The sequence below is a fragment of the Diplotaxodon limnothrissa genome, linkage group LG17 (genome assembly GCF_057381915.1).
Source record: "Diplotaxodon limnothrissa isolate DT_005_m linkage group LG17, D_limnothrissa_male_GT1.1, whole genome shotgun sequence".
NCBI lineage: Eukaryota > Metazoa > Chordata > Actinopteri > Cichliformes > Cichlidae > Diplotaxodon > Diplotaxodon limnothrissa.
In genome coordinates, this window is record NC_140612.1 from 23,194,376 (window position 1) to 23,210,501 (window position 16,126).

The following is a 16,126-nucleotide window of genomic DNA, read 5'->3' on the forward strand; positions in this document are numbered from 1 at the left end:
GTACAACTGATAGCATAAAGCCCAGATTCAGTCTTAGACATTCTGATGCAAGAAATGTGGGATATTCAGCATCACAACTTTACATGCTACTGTGTTAAATACAGAAGAGGTCTTTCTTTCTTGCATTACTTTAGACTGCCATGTTGAAGATCATTTGCTCACACAGCTTACAAGATGAAGGTGTGCATGACATTGTATTTATAATGTCCTTATTTTGAGTCCTTTACTGATCCAGTAGTCTCTAGATGATGCGATACACTCCTTTACTCACAGTTCGACGAAAGAATAAGATGAGTGTAGATGGCTGCAAGGCAGCGATGAGTTTTCACTGTAGCAGCCCTTGGCATCAAGAACGACAGAAGAGTCTCTAACGGGTGCAGCCATTTATTTCCTCACCACACACGGCTCATTCTCTGGACGTTGAGCACCGTGAAAACTATAAAATAAGAAAAAATTGATACCCGTACAGTACCCTTTGAACTATAACAATGAGCTTAAGTTAATTCAGGCAAGTTCAAACAAGTAATTCTGAGATATACAGTCACAGATTAAATAAAACAAAAGGGGTTACTTCAAACAGCATCAAGGGATTACACAGTTCAGTTAAATAAAATATAACAACAGATCATCTCTCATCACATACCTCAGTCCGCTTGCCAAGGGTGCAAAACTCCGGTAAACACTTAAACACTTCGGCCCGTTTCTCATGGGGTGCTGCTAGCTTGCATGACACACATGTCTAGCTAAAAAATAGCACGTGGATGTAAGTAACGTAAATAAAGAATAAAAGGGTTTTCAGATAGCTCACAATACAAACGCAGCAACATACCTTACATTAGAAACACACTGATCATACTTATCAAAGTATTATCGTAACTTACATGGACTTTGTACAACTTATTCCTGCCGCGACAGACTGCTCTATACGCGTTACGGGGCATGCCTCTGATCACATCTGTCCTTAGTGCGACTGCGCATACAGTTCCGACAACCCCCGCAAGGATGACTTATGGTACAGATCAGCGGTTCATTACAGGATCATTGTAGCTAAAAAAAATAAAAAAACAAATACTTAACATTCTTTTTAATCTGTTGCCTGTTCTGCTGCGTTTACGTACTTATTTAAAAAAAAATTTGATGTGCATTCTGAGATGGAAGATACGGCAGATGTACTTTTTCATTGCGGATTTCATTAAAGCCAACGTGTCACGAACTGCTCTGCATACACAGAATAAAACATCATGCAAGCAAAGAGAACTGACGTGACTCTAACCACTGTAGCTGCGTTGATGTGAAGAAGATGCCGCTTGTAGATTACTGGAAGGTTAATGATGGTAAAGAAAAATGAAGGGGGATAACATGCAGGAAATTCTTCAATTGAGAACTTGATGGCGTCCAAAGTCATACTCATTGGATGAATGGAATAAATCATATATGCATCATGTCTTGGATTGCATGTACAGAGCATATGGTGATAACTTCCCAGCTTTAACAACACTAATCACCCACTACAGTGTATTACTGAGCTCTGCAGCCCTGCATTGCAATCTTTCATATTAATATCAGCTCGTTATCTTCTTTTCTCTCCTTCCTGCTTCCTTACACAGGCCACTGTCATGCAGTCGCACTAACAGCCCTAAAACTCTACTTTGAGTGCGAGCTGTGGAAATGTCACGAGCAAAACTGATCACTTAATAAACTGACGGGCAAAATGATATTAAAGATGAAGGGAACTTTATCCACTCTGCGGTTCAGAGGTTGAAACAAACACATACAGTAGTTCCTCTTTTCCACTCCTGCTTAACGCTTTAATCATTTCTCACTACTAGAGGTGATACATTCAGTGAGGTTAACTCAATGTTTAGAAGTGTTCATTAACTTTTTTTCTTTAAAGGGTGTTGTACACAGCCATGTGGCTATTTTATATATATTATTATGTGGTATTGTTATATGTATATGATTGGAATATACAGTATTTCTCAGCTTAAATTAATATCAGCCTGTATTTGTTATCTGACTTAATTATTAGTCATTATTAGGATGCAAGAAAAATGCCTGAAACGATGCTTCTTCCTGTTGGGTCCTTCTCGCTCAGTGTACGACAGATGTTTTTTTGTTGCATGTCGGTCGCGATGTGTTTATGTATTTGTCGGATGACACAAAAGCCACTTGAGCCCATGGTGCCCCGCGCATAGTGGCCTGTCTGACCCTGCCATTTGATTTGTTCCTCCATTGCTGCTGTTTATTCCTTCACTTCCTGTTTGTGCTCAACTGACCTAAGAGCTGTTCCTGTGAATGCTGGGTGAAAAAAAAAAAAAAAAAAAAAAAAAAGGTGGGCGTTACTAGATGTGGTTGTGGTGGGTAGGTGAGTGGGTGGGGGTGTGTGAGCATGTGTCAAAGATCACACAGCACAGAGGCAGACAGAAAAGACAGCTCTCAACCACAGCTAACATGTCAACAGAGATTAAACTAGTTTATTATTTTCAAAGAGGAAAAAAAAAAATTACGAAACAAAAAAGCAGTCATATTTTACACTAGTGATTATTATTAAATTTTTTACAACCATTCAGTCTGCATAACATAAAGAAATAATTCTACATCTTTGTTTCTTTCGTATTTTTGGTACTCTGATTTATACATACAAATAACAAATACAGGAACTTTTTTCACAATGCATATAATCTGTGGGCAGGAAGAAAGTCTTTCAGGTGATCGAGTGTGTGCGAGTGTGTGCGTGTAAGTGTGTGCGTGTATGTGTGTGCTTGTACGTGCGCGCTTCAACACAAACCAATTGCCCGAGACCTATAGCACATCCAAAAAAAAAAAAAAAAAGAAGAAGAAGAAGAAGAAGAAGAGAGATGCCTGCAGCCGGAGCCGCTGACTCTCTGCAAACTTAATGCAACACAATTCATGCAGGCAAAAACCGAGGCCTGCCCTTTCTCAAAAGTCTTTCCCTCACCTCCTCCTCCCTTTTTTTTTTTCTTTCCTCCGGGACTCGGAGGCAGCCTCTCCTCACTCCTCCGGTGGCAAGTCTCTCCACCTGCTGCGACTCGTACCCTTCTTGTTGTTAGCTGCCCAGGGGCATGTTTCCTTTTTTTCTTACTTAATTAAAAAGTCTTCATTAAATGTACTGTATTTCATACAATTTGTACAAATATATTCAACGTCTGTCTCTCCTCATCTTCAGCAGAAGGAGGAGAAGAGGGAGAGGAAGCAAGGGAGCGGGAAGGGGTTGGTGGTGGTGGTGGTGGTGGTGGGGGGGGGGGTCCTGTTACACAGGTGCAAGGTGAAGAGAGTCGGGTTTGGACATTGAGGAAGAGGGCGTCACAAAAGTTCTTTTAATGTCAGTTTTTTGTGATGTCAAGTGTGGAAAAATGGCTTTTTGTACACAAATGGAGCTCCTTATCGTGTGGATCAGCTGGGAGGACAGCCTCAATGTGGTGGTGGCAGCTCGGGGAGGAGGGAAAACAAAAAAACGTCCCCCTGGAGGTCGGTGCGCCACAGTCAAGTCAAGTCTGCAAAGCATTCACATCGCAGAGGTACACTTCGATTTTTATAAAAAATAAGATACAACTGAGGAGAACAGGAGCCTAAAGCCTGTCGCACTCACACACCGTGGCTCGGCGGTGAGACTGGGGAGCTTAGATCGGACCGAGAAGCAGTTTGTTGTTTAGGATATGGAAGCAGGGCAGCAGAGGTACCGAAAGGTGCGGTGGTGGCGAGGCTGAGGATTCAGAAGTGGTGCACCGCGGGGAGCTCTAACCCATGGCTGTGACCATACTGGAAGGGTGGTGCGGGGTGAAGGGGAGGCTCGAGGAGGGGTGCATGGGTGTGGGGGTGGTCAGCATGTGGCCAGAGTGCGAAAAGGGGGGGAAGGATGACATGTGGCGGGACAGAGCGGCCGGGCTGAATGAGCTGGTCTTGTCCATCAGGCTCTTGGAGAAGTCGTCCATGTTATCTTGGGCCTTTTTGCTCTTCTTTGACTTGCTGGACATCTTCCTGTTTCTGGTCTGGATGCCTTCCTTCTTCATGGTCAGAGGTCGGTTGATCTGCTCTCGAAAGGAGAAAGAAAAAGATGGCAGATGAGTATTTGGTCCTCGTGAACATTTCACATGAGATACGAATCTTAAAATTTAAGATTCCAGTATGAGATTTATATTAAAGCAAAACAAACCGTAAGTGAGGGGTGTCACAGAGTTTCAGAATAAATAAGAAAAATGTGGTGCACAAAGAGCTTTTTAGTTCTCTTAGAGGCAGATTTTGGGGTTTTGGACAGACATAATGATATGTAATGGAGTCCCATTACGAGGCGAATCAGGCTGTCCCATCCCGAAACACAAGATTGTTTATCTATACTGTGAGAATGTGTGTTTGTGTGTGTGTGTGTTGGGTCGGATATGAATGTTGATTCCTATAAGCTGGACTGTATCTAAGGCTGTAGCTATGCCAGGAAGAGAAAAGAGAGAAAAAGGACAGATGAAGGGGAGGAGGGGGGTGCAGGGAAGATGGAGAGAGCGTGTGCAGAACACAGACGGAGAAGAGTCTGGCAGCTAATGTGCAGCCGGTCAACCACAGAGACACATGGCCATGACGACTGTCAGCGTCGGCCAAGTCCTTCTCTCCACCCTCCTTCTCGACCGCGTGGCCGACTCTTGGCCAAAATGGCCCCAGCTGCCATATTCCAGCATAGGTTTTAGCGAGGAATGAGAGCTGGATGATGGAATTCCGACTGTGGGCAGGATTATGAGGGAGGTGGATGAGGCCGACTGGCTTCCTGATCTTTCTCAGTGGTTCTTCCCGGGGAAATGGGAACAGGGATTTCTCGAGCTGTCTGAGACATTGGCATTTTTCGCTGACTCTTTAAACAGCGGCTTCGATGATTAGTGGAGGGCACAGATCTGTTTTCCCCCCAGTGATGTGAGTTTCACTCGCTAAGCTTTGACTCCATACTGGGTGACCTTCTCTGCCTTGCGTGCCCTGATTCCAGTTCTAGGGCATGCTACACCCACCGAAAGCCAGTCTAGCCTCCGCTCTTTGATGCTGAGATGTCTACCGTCTCGCGAAACAATTCTTGGGCCTCCAGCGTGTGCTTGGCCACCAATACCCGAGCATATCAAAAAAAAAGCATTTGAGTCAATGGCCCCCACAGAATGCACAGTGCAAGCTCTCACATCCTCCCTCCAAAAACCAGCAGCTAACCACCTGAAACCTCAGCGTCCGTACAGAAGTGTGAGGACTGTACACCTCTCAGAAATATAAAGATGAGAAAGACACCTTACAGGCACAGTGAGAAAACCCCTGATTACTCGGAGAAGGCCATCTATGTTTTGGGTGTTAACACAACCTTGTGTTTGTGGCAACTTTTCTGTTTTCACAAGCTTCTTATCTGAGCTTACGGGACAACAGACTGCTACCATCAGGTGTTTTGTACGCTCACACTTACACACATTAGGAGCCCATGCAGGCCAGCGGGGACTCCACTAAATTCTCCATGAAGAATGTGGAATTTGTTTCAAAGGGAGCAAACCCCAACAGAAGTCTGGATTTACCAAAATAAACTAATTTCATAATTACACCAAGGTCGGGGTCAGTTCAGATGCTAATATGTAACGGGGAAATATTATTCTACTCTCCTTTTAACCTTGGTCTGAATCTGCTTCTGCACCGCCTCACAATGTGCCAAAAGTAACATGGGAAAATGATTTAACAGAGAGCGCTTGCGTGACAAGCTGGCCAGCAGAGCAGGATACTCTTCCCCTTATGCACAAGGGTATAGGCAACCTCTATCTGTTGTCTGTACAAGGGGGAAGAAAATTACCTACATGTGGCCTCAGAGCAGTTATCCTGCTTATTATTATTATTAGTTTCAGCCACAATGGCAGTTTGATTAAAAGTGACAGCTTTGTGCACAGGAGAGGAGAGAGAGGGAGAGATAAACGCGTCCCTGGGGTTTTCAGATTGAGGATGTGAAATGATGTGGCGAGGCACTAACCAACCCAAAACGAATCAGACGGATTGGTGGTCAGAGGGGGGACTCAGAGTCCCTGGCGCGCATGGAACCAAAAGGCTAGAAATAGAAGAAGAAGAAGGGGGAAAAAAACGGTCTAAAAAAATTAATCGAATTTTAATTAAGCCCCTTCTTTAATATTCAAAAGCAAGGCGGCTGCGGGCTTAGTTCACTTAGGTCTTATACATTTTAGATTCGCACTTACTGCCAATAAATCATATTAATTCTACAGTATTTGTTATCGCCGTGCCCCGGAAATTCTCTGCAGGGACAAGTCAGATAAAATATTCAAAGGGAGAGAGGGGAAGGTGCCCAGCAGGACGTGATGGGAGAGAAATAAAGAAGGCAGATCTGAGGAGAAGGGGGACATAGATGGGAGCTGGACGAATAAATATTGGAGGCAAGCCTCGATAGTTATGAGAGATATCCAGTGAAGGTTTATTACTCACATTGTGCAGTTTAAAGTACAGGCCGCAGGCGTTGCACACCGGGTCCCCGTTGGCATTTCTCCGCCACAGCGTCGTCGTTGTCGTCTGACAGTTTGCGCACGACGTCCCTGCCCGCCTGGCTGCCGACTGCACGACGCAGACAGGCCAAAAAAAGGGAAAGGGGAAAGAAAAAAACATCACATGACCACTCAATGACCCAATCATCACTGAGGTTTATTCTAACAGCTTTAATACCATCATTCAGGGCTCGTTTTAACACTTAAATATGGCTTAAAAAAATACACACACTAGTTAACTTTCCTTACGCGAAATAGCCATGTGGCACTCATTAAGAGGGATTTGCAAGGATATCTGTGGAATTTTTAAGTCATCGGGATAAATTGGTGTAAATTCAGCAGCCCTGTATCCATGGTATCCTCGATTGATTTAACAAAGAAACAACACATGCATTTTCTATTATACCTGCTTAAATACAGTCTTTAATTTTTCACTCCAGCATTGCGCAAAGCTGCTTGAAACATCCAGGAAGCTTTTATTTTGACAGTATATAAATTGTATATCTCTACCCAGTGCATTTTCTTTTGCATTTAGTGCAAGCTGAAATTTTTTTTCAATGAGGAAAGAAATAAATTTAAAAAAGGAAAACAGGGTTGCTTTCACCCGGGGCTAAAAATAGCCACGTAGAGCTCATACCTCCTGGAGAATAAATATTTACAGAACACATAAAAGCAGGGCCTTGAAATGGGAGAGCTATTAAATGTGATTAAATTAACCCCCTCCTTAAAAAAAAGCCAACACGTGACGTCAGACAATGGAAAGGAAAAGGAAGGAGATGAAACGTATAGATTTGGCATCTATTAAACGTAAAAGGCCTCGTCTGGAATGTATGCTTTGGATTCTTCCAATATGCGCACAAAATATGAATACATGATGCGGTGAAATGAACCACATGGCAATAATTGCACGCCAGTTAAAAGCACACAGTTTGGAGAAAGAAAGAAAGAAAGAAAGAAAGCAAGAAAGAAAGAAAGAAAGAAAGAAAGAAAGAAAGAAAGAAAGAAGTGGGTATTTTTGGCTTCGCTGCAGGCTACTAGGAGAGTAAAACCCTCGCTCCATCCTGCCACAGTGAAAGTCATGTCTTCCGATGGATTTCAGCTGCCTGCCTCACAGGCCAGTTTGCTGCAGTGGCTTGACATTGATGTTATAATCTCTAAAAACAATCAATAGACAGGTGACCGCAGAGGACACGCTAACGTAAAGGACTACATTATCTCAGGGAGGAATTTCCAATTATACACACGTGGTGGCCCAATAACCCCTGCTGCTGATCGCTGTGAATACCCAATCACAGTGAGGGAACACACCTTTTGAAATCTCTATTTTTATTCACTTAACCTATCATCATAGTTTAACCGGTTTTCTTATTTTTCCAACATTTTGTTTTTTTCTTCGCAGCCAACACTTTAAATATCAGCAATGAAAGGTCAACAGGATTGGTATTTACACGTTGTGGTGATTTCATAGAGAAATGATTCGGCTCGCAGATCTTATCTTCGTGCTAAATTTCACTTTCTGGCCTGTACAGTTTTTTCCTGATCCTTTTCACCTCCGCGAGAAAGAGGTTCAAGGTCAAACTGACCTGGTTGTTACCCATACCTGAGCATCCTCGTGTATTTAAGCGGTGATTACAACGCTAAACAATTTCTCGTCGTGGCTCTCTGTCTGGCCTGGCTCGGGCTGCCTCAGCCTTTATGTTTTGACTGGGGAAGCGGGGCTTGTGTTGTTGAAAGCGACTTATCTGCGCTGCTCAGATATCCGGCAGCTCTTTCCTGAGTAGTCGGGTTTTCACATTATAGAGGCAAAGAGAAGAAGTCCAGAGCAGAAGAGGTCTGGACGGCCATTTTTGCCTCGAAAGATTTTTTTTTTTTCAAAGAGTGGGGAACTCCTGTGAAGCTCATAAGAGATGTAAGCTCTGATGAGAGGGGCTTTCCCCAAAATAACTGTAAAAATAGCTGCACTTGGAAAGCAAAAAGGTCTGCTTATAGCTACAATATAGGCTCACCTACAAGATGAAATTAAAAAAAAAGGATGCTGTAAAGAGTGCAGAACTGCAGCCATGCTCAGTTCCTTTAATTAGAATCAGAGTGGGGGGTCTTTTGTTTTGTTTGTTTGTTTTTTGTTTGTTTTATCCCGGGGGGTTGTTTTATTTGCTCAATTAAATATGAAAGATAGAAAATGTAATCTCTCTTTTAAAAAAAGTAAACCTAAGGCGCTCGCAGTGCAATTTTAAATTAAATATTTAAAAGTTAAATAACACTGTGCAGGACGTAAATAAGGTACTACAAGTGGAAATAGTCCAGATGTCGTACAATAGCTGTAAAGCTTTGATGGCCACAGGTAGCGTTCTATGATATACATGGGGCCTACTGTGTGAATCAATGACAATTTTAGCAAATAAAAAGTAGCACTGTCATTGCATTAAAAAAAACTGCACTTTTTTTCTGTGGTAATATCTTAAAGCAGAGACCTGCACTTGTCGAGTCAATTTCCTGCAGCTAATAGGCCTACTTCTTCCTGGATAGGGGAAAAACAGAGAGAGAGACGGAAATGTCATCAACAGAGAAACATGGTGGAAACGTACCAGCCGTCGCTTGGGTTTGATGAGAGGGCGATTCTGCCCGTTCATCTTGTGATAGAGTCCGCAGGCGTTACACAGATAGTGACCCGTACCGTCCCGCCTCCACAGCGGAGTCGACGTGGCCCCGCAGTTCACACACTCTCTACCTTCTGCAAGAGCCAACGCGCACACGGACACGGACACACACACACACACACACACACACACAGACACAAACAGAAGATGGAGAGAGTGTCCAGGTCAGTTGGTCCTTAAAATAACCAGCAATAACTGGTTCATGCAATCAATGCTGAGAATAAAAAGAGGTTAGAGAAAAGTATATATATATATATATATATATATATATATATATATATATATATATATATATATATATATATATATATATATATATATATATATCTGTAAAGCACAGAACGATTAATAATGACATCGACTAATAATAATAACTAGACAAACTAGTACCAGTAATTAACAATAATGATATTGATAACAATAACTAGAAAGTAGAAAGGTTTGTAGTAGATTTATTTGTCACACACACACACCACGCACGCACACATTAAACACATGTGGTTAGTGTTGGTGTCGAATACAGCAGTTGTGTTAAGGTCCATAAAGCATAAATTATTTCAGTAAACCACAAAACTTTTCACACTGCGAGTCTCTGAGCAGGATTTTCAGACTGAGCAAAATCCACTTTGGAGCGTGACAATTTTTTAAAATAAATCTAATCAAATCCGCCTTCGTCCGAGCCATTAAATTTCCCTTTATTGAAAATTTATATAATAATAATAATAATAATAATAATAATAATAATAATAATAATAATAATAATAATAATCTTTTATTTTGAAATGGGGGGGGGGGGGGGGGGGGCAGGTTTGACTGGCACTTCTCTAGTGACACCGACAGGTGAGACGCGCACTAACAGTTGGATTATGGTATACGGGGGCCTGAAACTGAAACAAGGGAGCTCGCTGCACACATAGTCAGATTATTTGAAAGCAGAGACTCACTCACACAGGGCTTTTGTGCAACGCCGAGAGCCTTTTGCATTCTCAGGCATGCAGCCACACTTCCCCTTTTTTCGAGCTGCAAACACACACGCACACACACACAGCTCGACTTCTTCACAAAGACTAAAAGAGATGCGTCGGTCCGGGTCGTGCCGCGTCGTTTAGATGTGACAGACATGCAAGCACCTGGGAAAGTGTGTGTTGCTATTTCTCTCTCTGTTTTTTTTTCTTCTTTTTTTTTGGCTTGATAATATGTTGCAGAAATCAAACAGGAACTGATCCAATGCATGTGACTTAAGAAAAGCAGGCCTCTGCAATGCACCGTTTTGCACAGTGTGCTTGGTGCTCCGGGAGAAAAGCTTTCAGCGCTGCGCTGAGTTTACACTGCCGCACTGAAGACCCGATTAAAACATCCAAATGAAACTCTTCAGATCGCCAAATATCTTTAACTGCACATTATCTCACATGATCCCGGAATTCACATCTTTATTTGCATTAATGGCCCAGTGTATACTGCTGAATAATCCCGATGATATGCATCAACTAATCCTCTGTTTTCTATACACCCCATCAAAGACGCTGATATTAATCTCATTACAGAAAACTGGTTTTCAGCGGCGCTGAAATAACCTTTAAAATAATTACCCACCCTCTTCACAATTTGTAAATATCTCCCTCCTCTCTGTCTGTCTGTCTTCTTTTTTCCCTCCCCTCGGTGGTTCGTGCACTCTGCCACGGCGACGGTTCAGCCGCTTTTTCCCTGTGAATGAACGAGCAGTATCCGGTGCTCTACCGCTGGGTAAACAATGCAACTGTGGCGTGCACTGGTCCGACAATAATGGGATTATCTTAAACATATAAACGGGGCGACACAGCCCAGAGAGTTGGCTTCCCCTCTGTCTCTCTCCCACTCTCTGTTAGTGCAGAGGAAGATGAAAAAATGACCTTATTTATGGTTCAACTCGGAAATCATTTGCGTCATGATTTTTTCCTTTTTACCTCAATATAAAAAAAGTTAAATTCATTTTTTTTTATTTCAGTTGTCAATGGTGTTAATCTTTTTCCCCCATTTTTTATTTTTAATTTATTTTTAAAAATAAATATAACGTATTTTATATTTGTTTTATTGGTGTTATATTATATTTCATATTATTATAATTTTTTTTTTAAAATCAGACCATTAAGGGAAATCTGTGAGGTATTTTTGCGACTGTCTGGGTTAAACTGACTCCTGCGGCCTTAAACCTCCATGTGAGGGATGAACGTGCTGATTATGGGCATTTATTTTAGAAATCTATGTGATATTAAACACGGCTGATCATTAAAGGCTGCAATTCTGGGGAATGCTGTTAGATCAAAAGGGAATGTAATAAAGCGCACGCCTACCTGAAGTGGACCTTGTTTTTGGTCTTGTTTTGGAACCATAACTAGAAGATGACCCACCTATCAGGCTACTTGGTGGGAAGAGGCCTGGGCCGTATTCAGGGACATAGGGTGGGTATGTGGCGATGGGGTGGTGGGCAGAGGATGACCCTGCTCCGATTGATGCCACGCTCCGGCTGTGAGCTGACTCCAGTTTCATACTCTCGGCCAGGGTCACTTGGTACTTTATGCACTCTTTATCCTCCTGCCGCCCGGAGCTGCTGGAGCCGGGGGTAGATATGCCCGGATCCGGGGATACGTCTTTGGGAGGGGTCGGGGGAAACGTGAAGAGGTGTGGACTGGAGTGACCGGTAGACAGGGAGGAGGAGGATGAGGCTGGGGGGTAGACGGACAGGCTGGCCGGGGAGCCATGGTGCAGGTTCTTGGGAAAGGGGCTCAGGTTCCAGGGAGAAGTGCTGTGGTGCGGGGGGATTCCTTTGCTCCCCTCCAGCCAGGGCAGAGAGCCGTGCAGTAATGAGGGACGGCACACCTGGCTACCTGAGGCAGCACAGAAAAACAACAGAAAAGATCACAACCTGACTTCACTCTGCAGTAAAAACAAATACACATTGCCATTTAGAGTTGTCGGGCTTCAGGCCTGAAAAAGCAGGATTTAAGCTTTACACACAAATTAAGCAAACAAATCAGGTGACATTTCTTTATTTCTTTTTTATTATTATTATTTTTAATTATTCCACACACAGAAGCAATCATTCACTGTGACCAACATCCAGTTCTACATTTAAAAAATCCTGACAGTTTGTTTACACGTAGAAATTATTTGAACCCCTCTAGTGTGTAGAAATCTGAGAGTTTCATGTGGCCACGCACGTGCGTAAATTTACCCTTTAACCTTCCTATTGAGCGGGCCTAAATGCAACATGTGAATGCATGTAATTCAAAAGTAACTCGACTGTTGAGGAAGTTAAAGCCTACATCATAGGAAACTTCATAAATGACTACGCGTCAGTGACTGGCATATTAGAAAATAGACAGTTGGAGTGTGAGAGCAGAAGCCAAAAAAACATAAATACCAAAGTGTTCCAGGTGTATCTCTGGTTTCTGTGCCAACACGTCTATTTGTTTAAATCCGTAACTAAACACTCGATCGATCCAGAAAACAAATTGGGCACGAGCTTTTAAAAAAGGAAAAAAAACTTCACCAGCATATGAGTCAGCTCATGTTTGTGAACTTTAAACGGGAATTGACTTCAGTACGAGCCATACTCAGAAACCATACGCGTAAACTACACATATTCACGCCGTGGTTTCACAACACTTGAGTTTTATAAGTCGAATCAACCCGGGCTAAAATCGAAACTCGTTTCTTTTTTTTCTTTTTTTCCTTTTTTCTTTTGTCTGGGTCACAGTGAGAAAATAATTCCGAGCTGTAATGGAGCCTGCCTGCAATTACGCACGGGCATCCAAACAAATAAAGGGAGCAAATGATTAAATAAAAGGCCTTAACAGGCCGTTTACTTACTGTGTGGAGGAGGAGGGTACCTCTGGACGGCTCGGACAGAGTTTCCATAGTATGGAGAGACGTGGTTCCCCTGTCCATCGATATTAAAGAGTACATCCACATCTTCAGCGAGGGGATACTGCGAAGGGTCCATGTATGAGTGGCCGAGGCCCGGGTGATGTGAGCCAGGATGCTGTTCGTTCATCACCGCGGGATGATGGCTTATCCATCGTGGCTGGTCCGCACTTACTTCCATCGCTTGATTTCTTTAGATATATTTTTTCGTTGCTTTAGCAAATGTTCATGCACGCTGAAGCAAACTGGTACAAGTCAAAAGATAAGAAATAAACTGTCCCAAATCCGCGTGTTTGTTAAATCCACAGGTTCCGCGCTTGCTTCCGATCACCTGGAGACAGAGGGGAGAATTTATTGTCTTACGTTCTAACATTTGTTTACATGCAACGCTTCTAAAACTTGGCAGGACGCTCACGCTTAAGCAAATTCACACGCGATTTTTTAAAAAAAAATTTTTTTTAACAAAGACAGAAATTAAACAGGGAACATACCCAACATTACAAATGCAACTGAGGTGCTGTCACAGAAATACGTCCAAAATGGAATCCGGTCCCACGCAGAGCTCCTGAACTTCTTCCTCTTAGCAAACAAACAGCGAGAAAAAAAAAAGTCAGTGTTTCAGCTCAACAAGTAGCGGAGGCTCGCACGGGGCGCAGGCAGGGCTTGTTTGCAGTGGATGGCCTCACTGCGCACTGACCAGCACCAGCAAGTTAGACTCACTGATCAAATCTCTGTTTGTGCGCAGTTGAAGCCCTCTCCATTAACTCCGCTCCTCTCTCTCTCTTTCCCTCTAGGTCTGTGAGTCTCTTGCTTACTCACCCTTGCCCTACCTCTCTCGCTCTCTCTCTCTTTCTCTCTTGCTCCTTCCAGTCCCCCTTCTTTTTTTCCTTTTCTCTCTCTCTCTCTCTCTCTCTCTCTCTCTCTTTTTTTTTTTTTTTTTTTTTTTTTTTTTTTTTTTACAGTGAAGGCATTCTTTCAGGATGGCGCCAGGCAGCTCAATGCTTGCAGACAGCTGTGGCGCGACGCAACTTAAGGAGGGTCTGTCAGTGTCATCAGTTAAGGGGAGGGGCCTGCTCTAATTGAATACAACATTTGGCCAAGGAAGATATAGAAGAGCTGCAAGAATTTATTACCTTTTTAATGTTTGTTTATTTGTTTTTTTTCTCTGAACTCATCAAAAGAGGTATATTTGTTTTAAATATGAAAATTGTACTGTAGTAAGGCCTTATACACTTAACAGCTGTCTTATGCATGCAAGCGTGCTAGGTGTGCAAAACTCGTGTTGTAGGAAGTTATTTTATTTTGAATTAATCTATAAAATATGATACCTACGTTTATAAACTTAAAAGGGAAAACTTATAAATTCACCTTCAGCGTCATTAAAGTTGACAAGTATAAAAATGATAACCAAAAATAAAAGTTTTAAACTCCTTTTCTAAGAAAATTTTTTTTTATTACAACAGCCACTAAAGTCTGCGCTTTTTCCTGCTACAGTTTGCAAGAAGAGAAGAGCAGAAGCCGCTGCAGAGCCTGTTGCTCTGGGCCAACGGCATGTTGCGGGACATTTATGCTCTTAAAATTGTGACAGTGCGTCCTCTCGCGGTGACAGCCACATTATTCTAATGGCAGATCCAAACTGAGCCGATTTCCTCACCGCGAAGGGACGCCTGGGTGACTTAAGCCTCCAGTTTAAAAAAAAAAGAAAAGTTAAAAAAATAGTTATAATGTAAGCTATTACTGGCTGTTACTTAACTCAGTCGGTATCTGTGCGGTAGCTGCAACCTGTTCACTGCAGCTCAGACAGACGAGCAACAACGAGCGATGTCAAGATTTATTCACAACAGTGAATAACGCGCATTGATAACTCGCACTGCGAGTGACCGTAGCCCGCCTCGCTTTGACCAGTTTTTCTTTTTAAATAAACAAACTGGAATTTAAAAGGATGTGTGCGCCGTGACACGGCCATGATGCCCTACGTCTTCCACCTGAGAAACAGTCCCCCTGTATCCCTCCCCGTGGGCAGGTGTGTGTGGGAGGGGGGAGGTTTTTTATGTCTAAATCCCGGTTTGATCTGCGTATACTGTCAGACTGGCGGTGTGTAATAGTAGCAGTGTGTGTGTGTTGGGGGCAGCCACTGGAAGTGACGTCACCGCGGTGTAAACAGTCAGGAAATGAATCCTCTCTCGGCGGCTGCGGGAGCGCGCACGCCCTCGCACCACGTAGGTATTGGCATGAATTTGCTGTGGGTGTAATAATAGGTGGGGGTCACTTCCTTAGCGTGGGGGGTTGGTACCAAATAAATAAATAAATAAATAAAAGCATTAAGGTGATCAATGAAGACGCCATCAGACAGATTATTTAGCAGGTGAGTCCTCAGTTGCATGCGCACAGGTGATGGCTCATTCATTCAATCCCGTCTGAAATTATTAAGCTTGCTCTTAACCGAGCGCTTGGGAGCACGGGCAGAGGAGGACTTGGCAAAGCGTGCTATTTTTCCCTCTCTCCAGGATAGCCCTACCTGGGGAGAGGGAGAGGGAGAGCGAGCGTTTCTCACACAGGCAAAGCCCGAAACTGAACTTGGACGCAAACTGCTGTAGCTGCCATTGTCAGGCTGTCAGCCGACTCGTGTAATTATCCTCTTGAAAAAAGTATCGCGGAGCGTTATCCACAAAGTAGCCGTTATAGGTGCTCGAAGGCAACACACGACGGTAAAATGTGGCCTAAAATCCCGATTATGTGTTTTTGTTTCTTGACTGGATGCATCGAAGCTTAGAGAATGGGACATGGAAGCCATCCCATCACTTGAGTCCCCAAGCCTCGGTGTCAATAACGCCGGGGCTTATTCAGCGCGGGATATAAGACTGCCTCTCCCTTTCTTAAAAAAAAAAGGGGGGGGGAAGTCATTTTTAATCCTAAACTGTCGTCACGAAGGGAGAAATGGTGGCTTTGGCTCTTTTTTCTCTGTGTGTGTGTGTGAGGACGAAAAAGCGAGAGGGGCTAAAACGAGCCCACATTAGTCTATTTTTGTAGTTAATGGCCTACAACTAGCACCGA

General features: G+C 43.2%; 1 protein-coding gene and 1 long non-coding RNA gene across 2 annotated transcripts; both read right to left on the reverse strand.

Annotated features, from left to right (window-relative positions):
* Positions 1 to 214: 214 nt before the first annotated feature.
* LOC146614995 (uncharacterized) lies at positions 215 to 939 on the reverse strand. The gene is made up of 3 exons (XR_014906985.1): positions 882 to 939; positions 644 to 743; positions 215 to 436 (listed from the first exon to the last, which is right to left on the reverse strand). It is a non-coding gene; the product is annotated as an uncharacterized LOC146614995 (long non-coding RNA).
* Positions 940 to 3,729: 2,790 nt separating this feature from the next.
* gata3 (GATA binding protein 3) lies at positions 3,730 to 13,789 on the reverse strand. The gene is made up of 7 exons (XM_085375394.1): positions 13,564 to 13,789; positions 13,019 to 13,403; positions 12,381 to 12,392; positions 11,500 to 12,033; positions 9,098 to 9,243; positions 6,457 to 6,582; positions 3,730 to 4,049 (listed from the first exon to the last, which is right to left on the reverse strand). The coding sequence occupies exons 2-7, from the start codon at positions 13,251 to 13,253 to the stop codon at positions 3,759 to 3,761; spliced, it is 1,344 nt and encodes a 447-aa protein (XP_085231520.1). The 5' UTR covers positions 13,254 to 13,403; positions 13,564 to 13,789; the 3' UTR covers positions 3,730 to 3,758.
* Between the last annotated feature and the right edge of the window lie 2,337 nt (positions 13,790 to 16,126).

Excerpts from the sequence above, each read along its gene's own strand:
- gata3 (XM_085375394.1), bottom strand. The coding sequence starts at position 13,253 with ATGGAAGTAAGTGCGGACCAGCCACGATGGATAAGCCATCATCCCGCG. Across the intron at positions 9,244-11,499 it reads AAAAACAAGGTCCACTTCAG|AAGGTAGAGAGTGTGTGAAC; the intron begins GTAGGCGTGCGC and ends TGGCTCTTGCAG. Across the intron at positions 6,583-9,097 it reads TCAAACCCAAGCGACGGCTG|TCGGCAGCCAGGCGGGCAGG; the intron begins GTACGTTTCCAC and ends TGCGTCGTGCAG.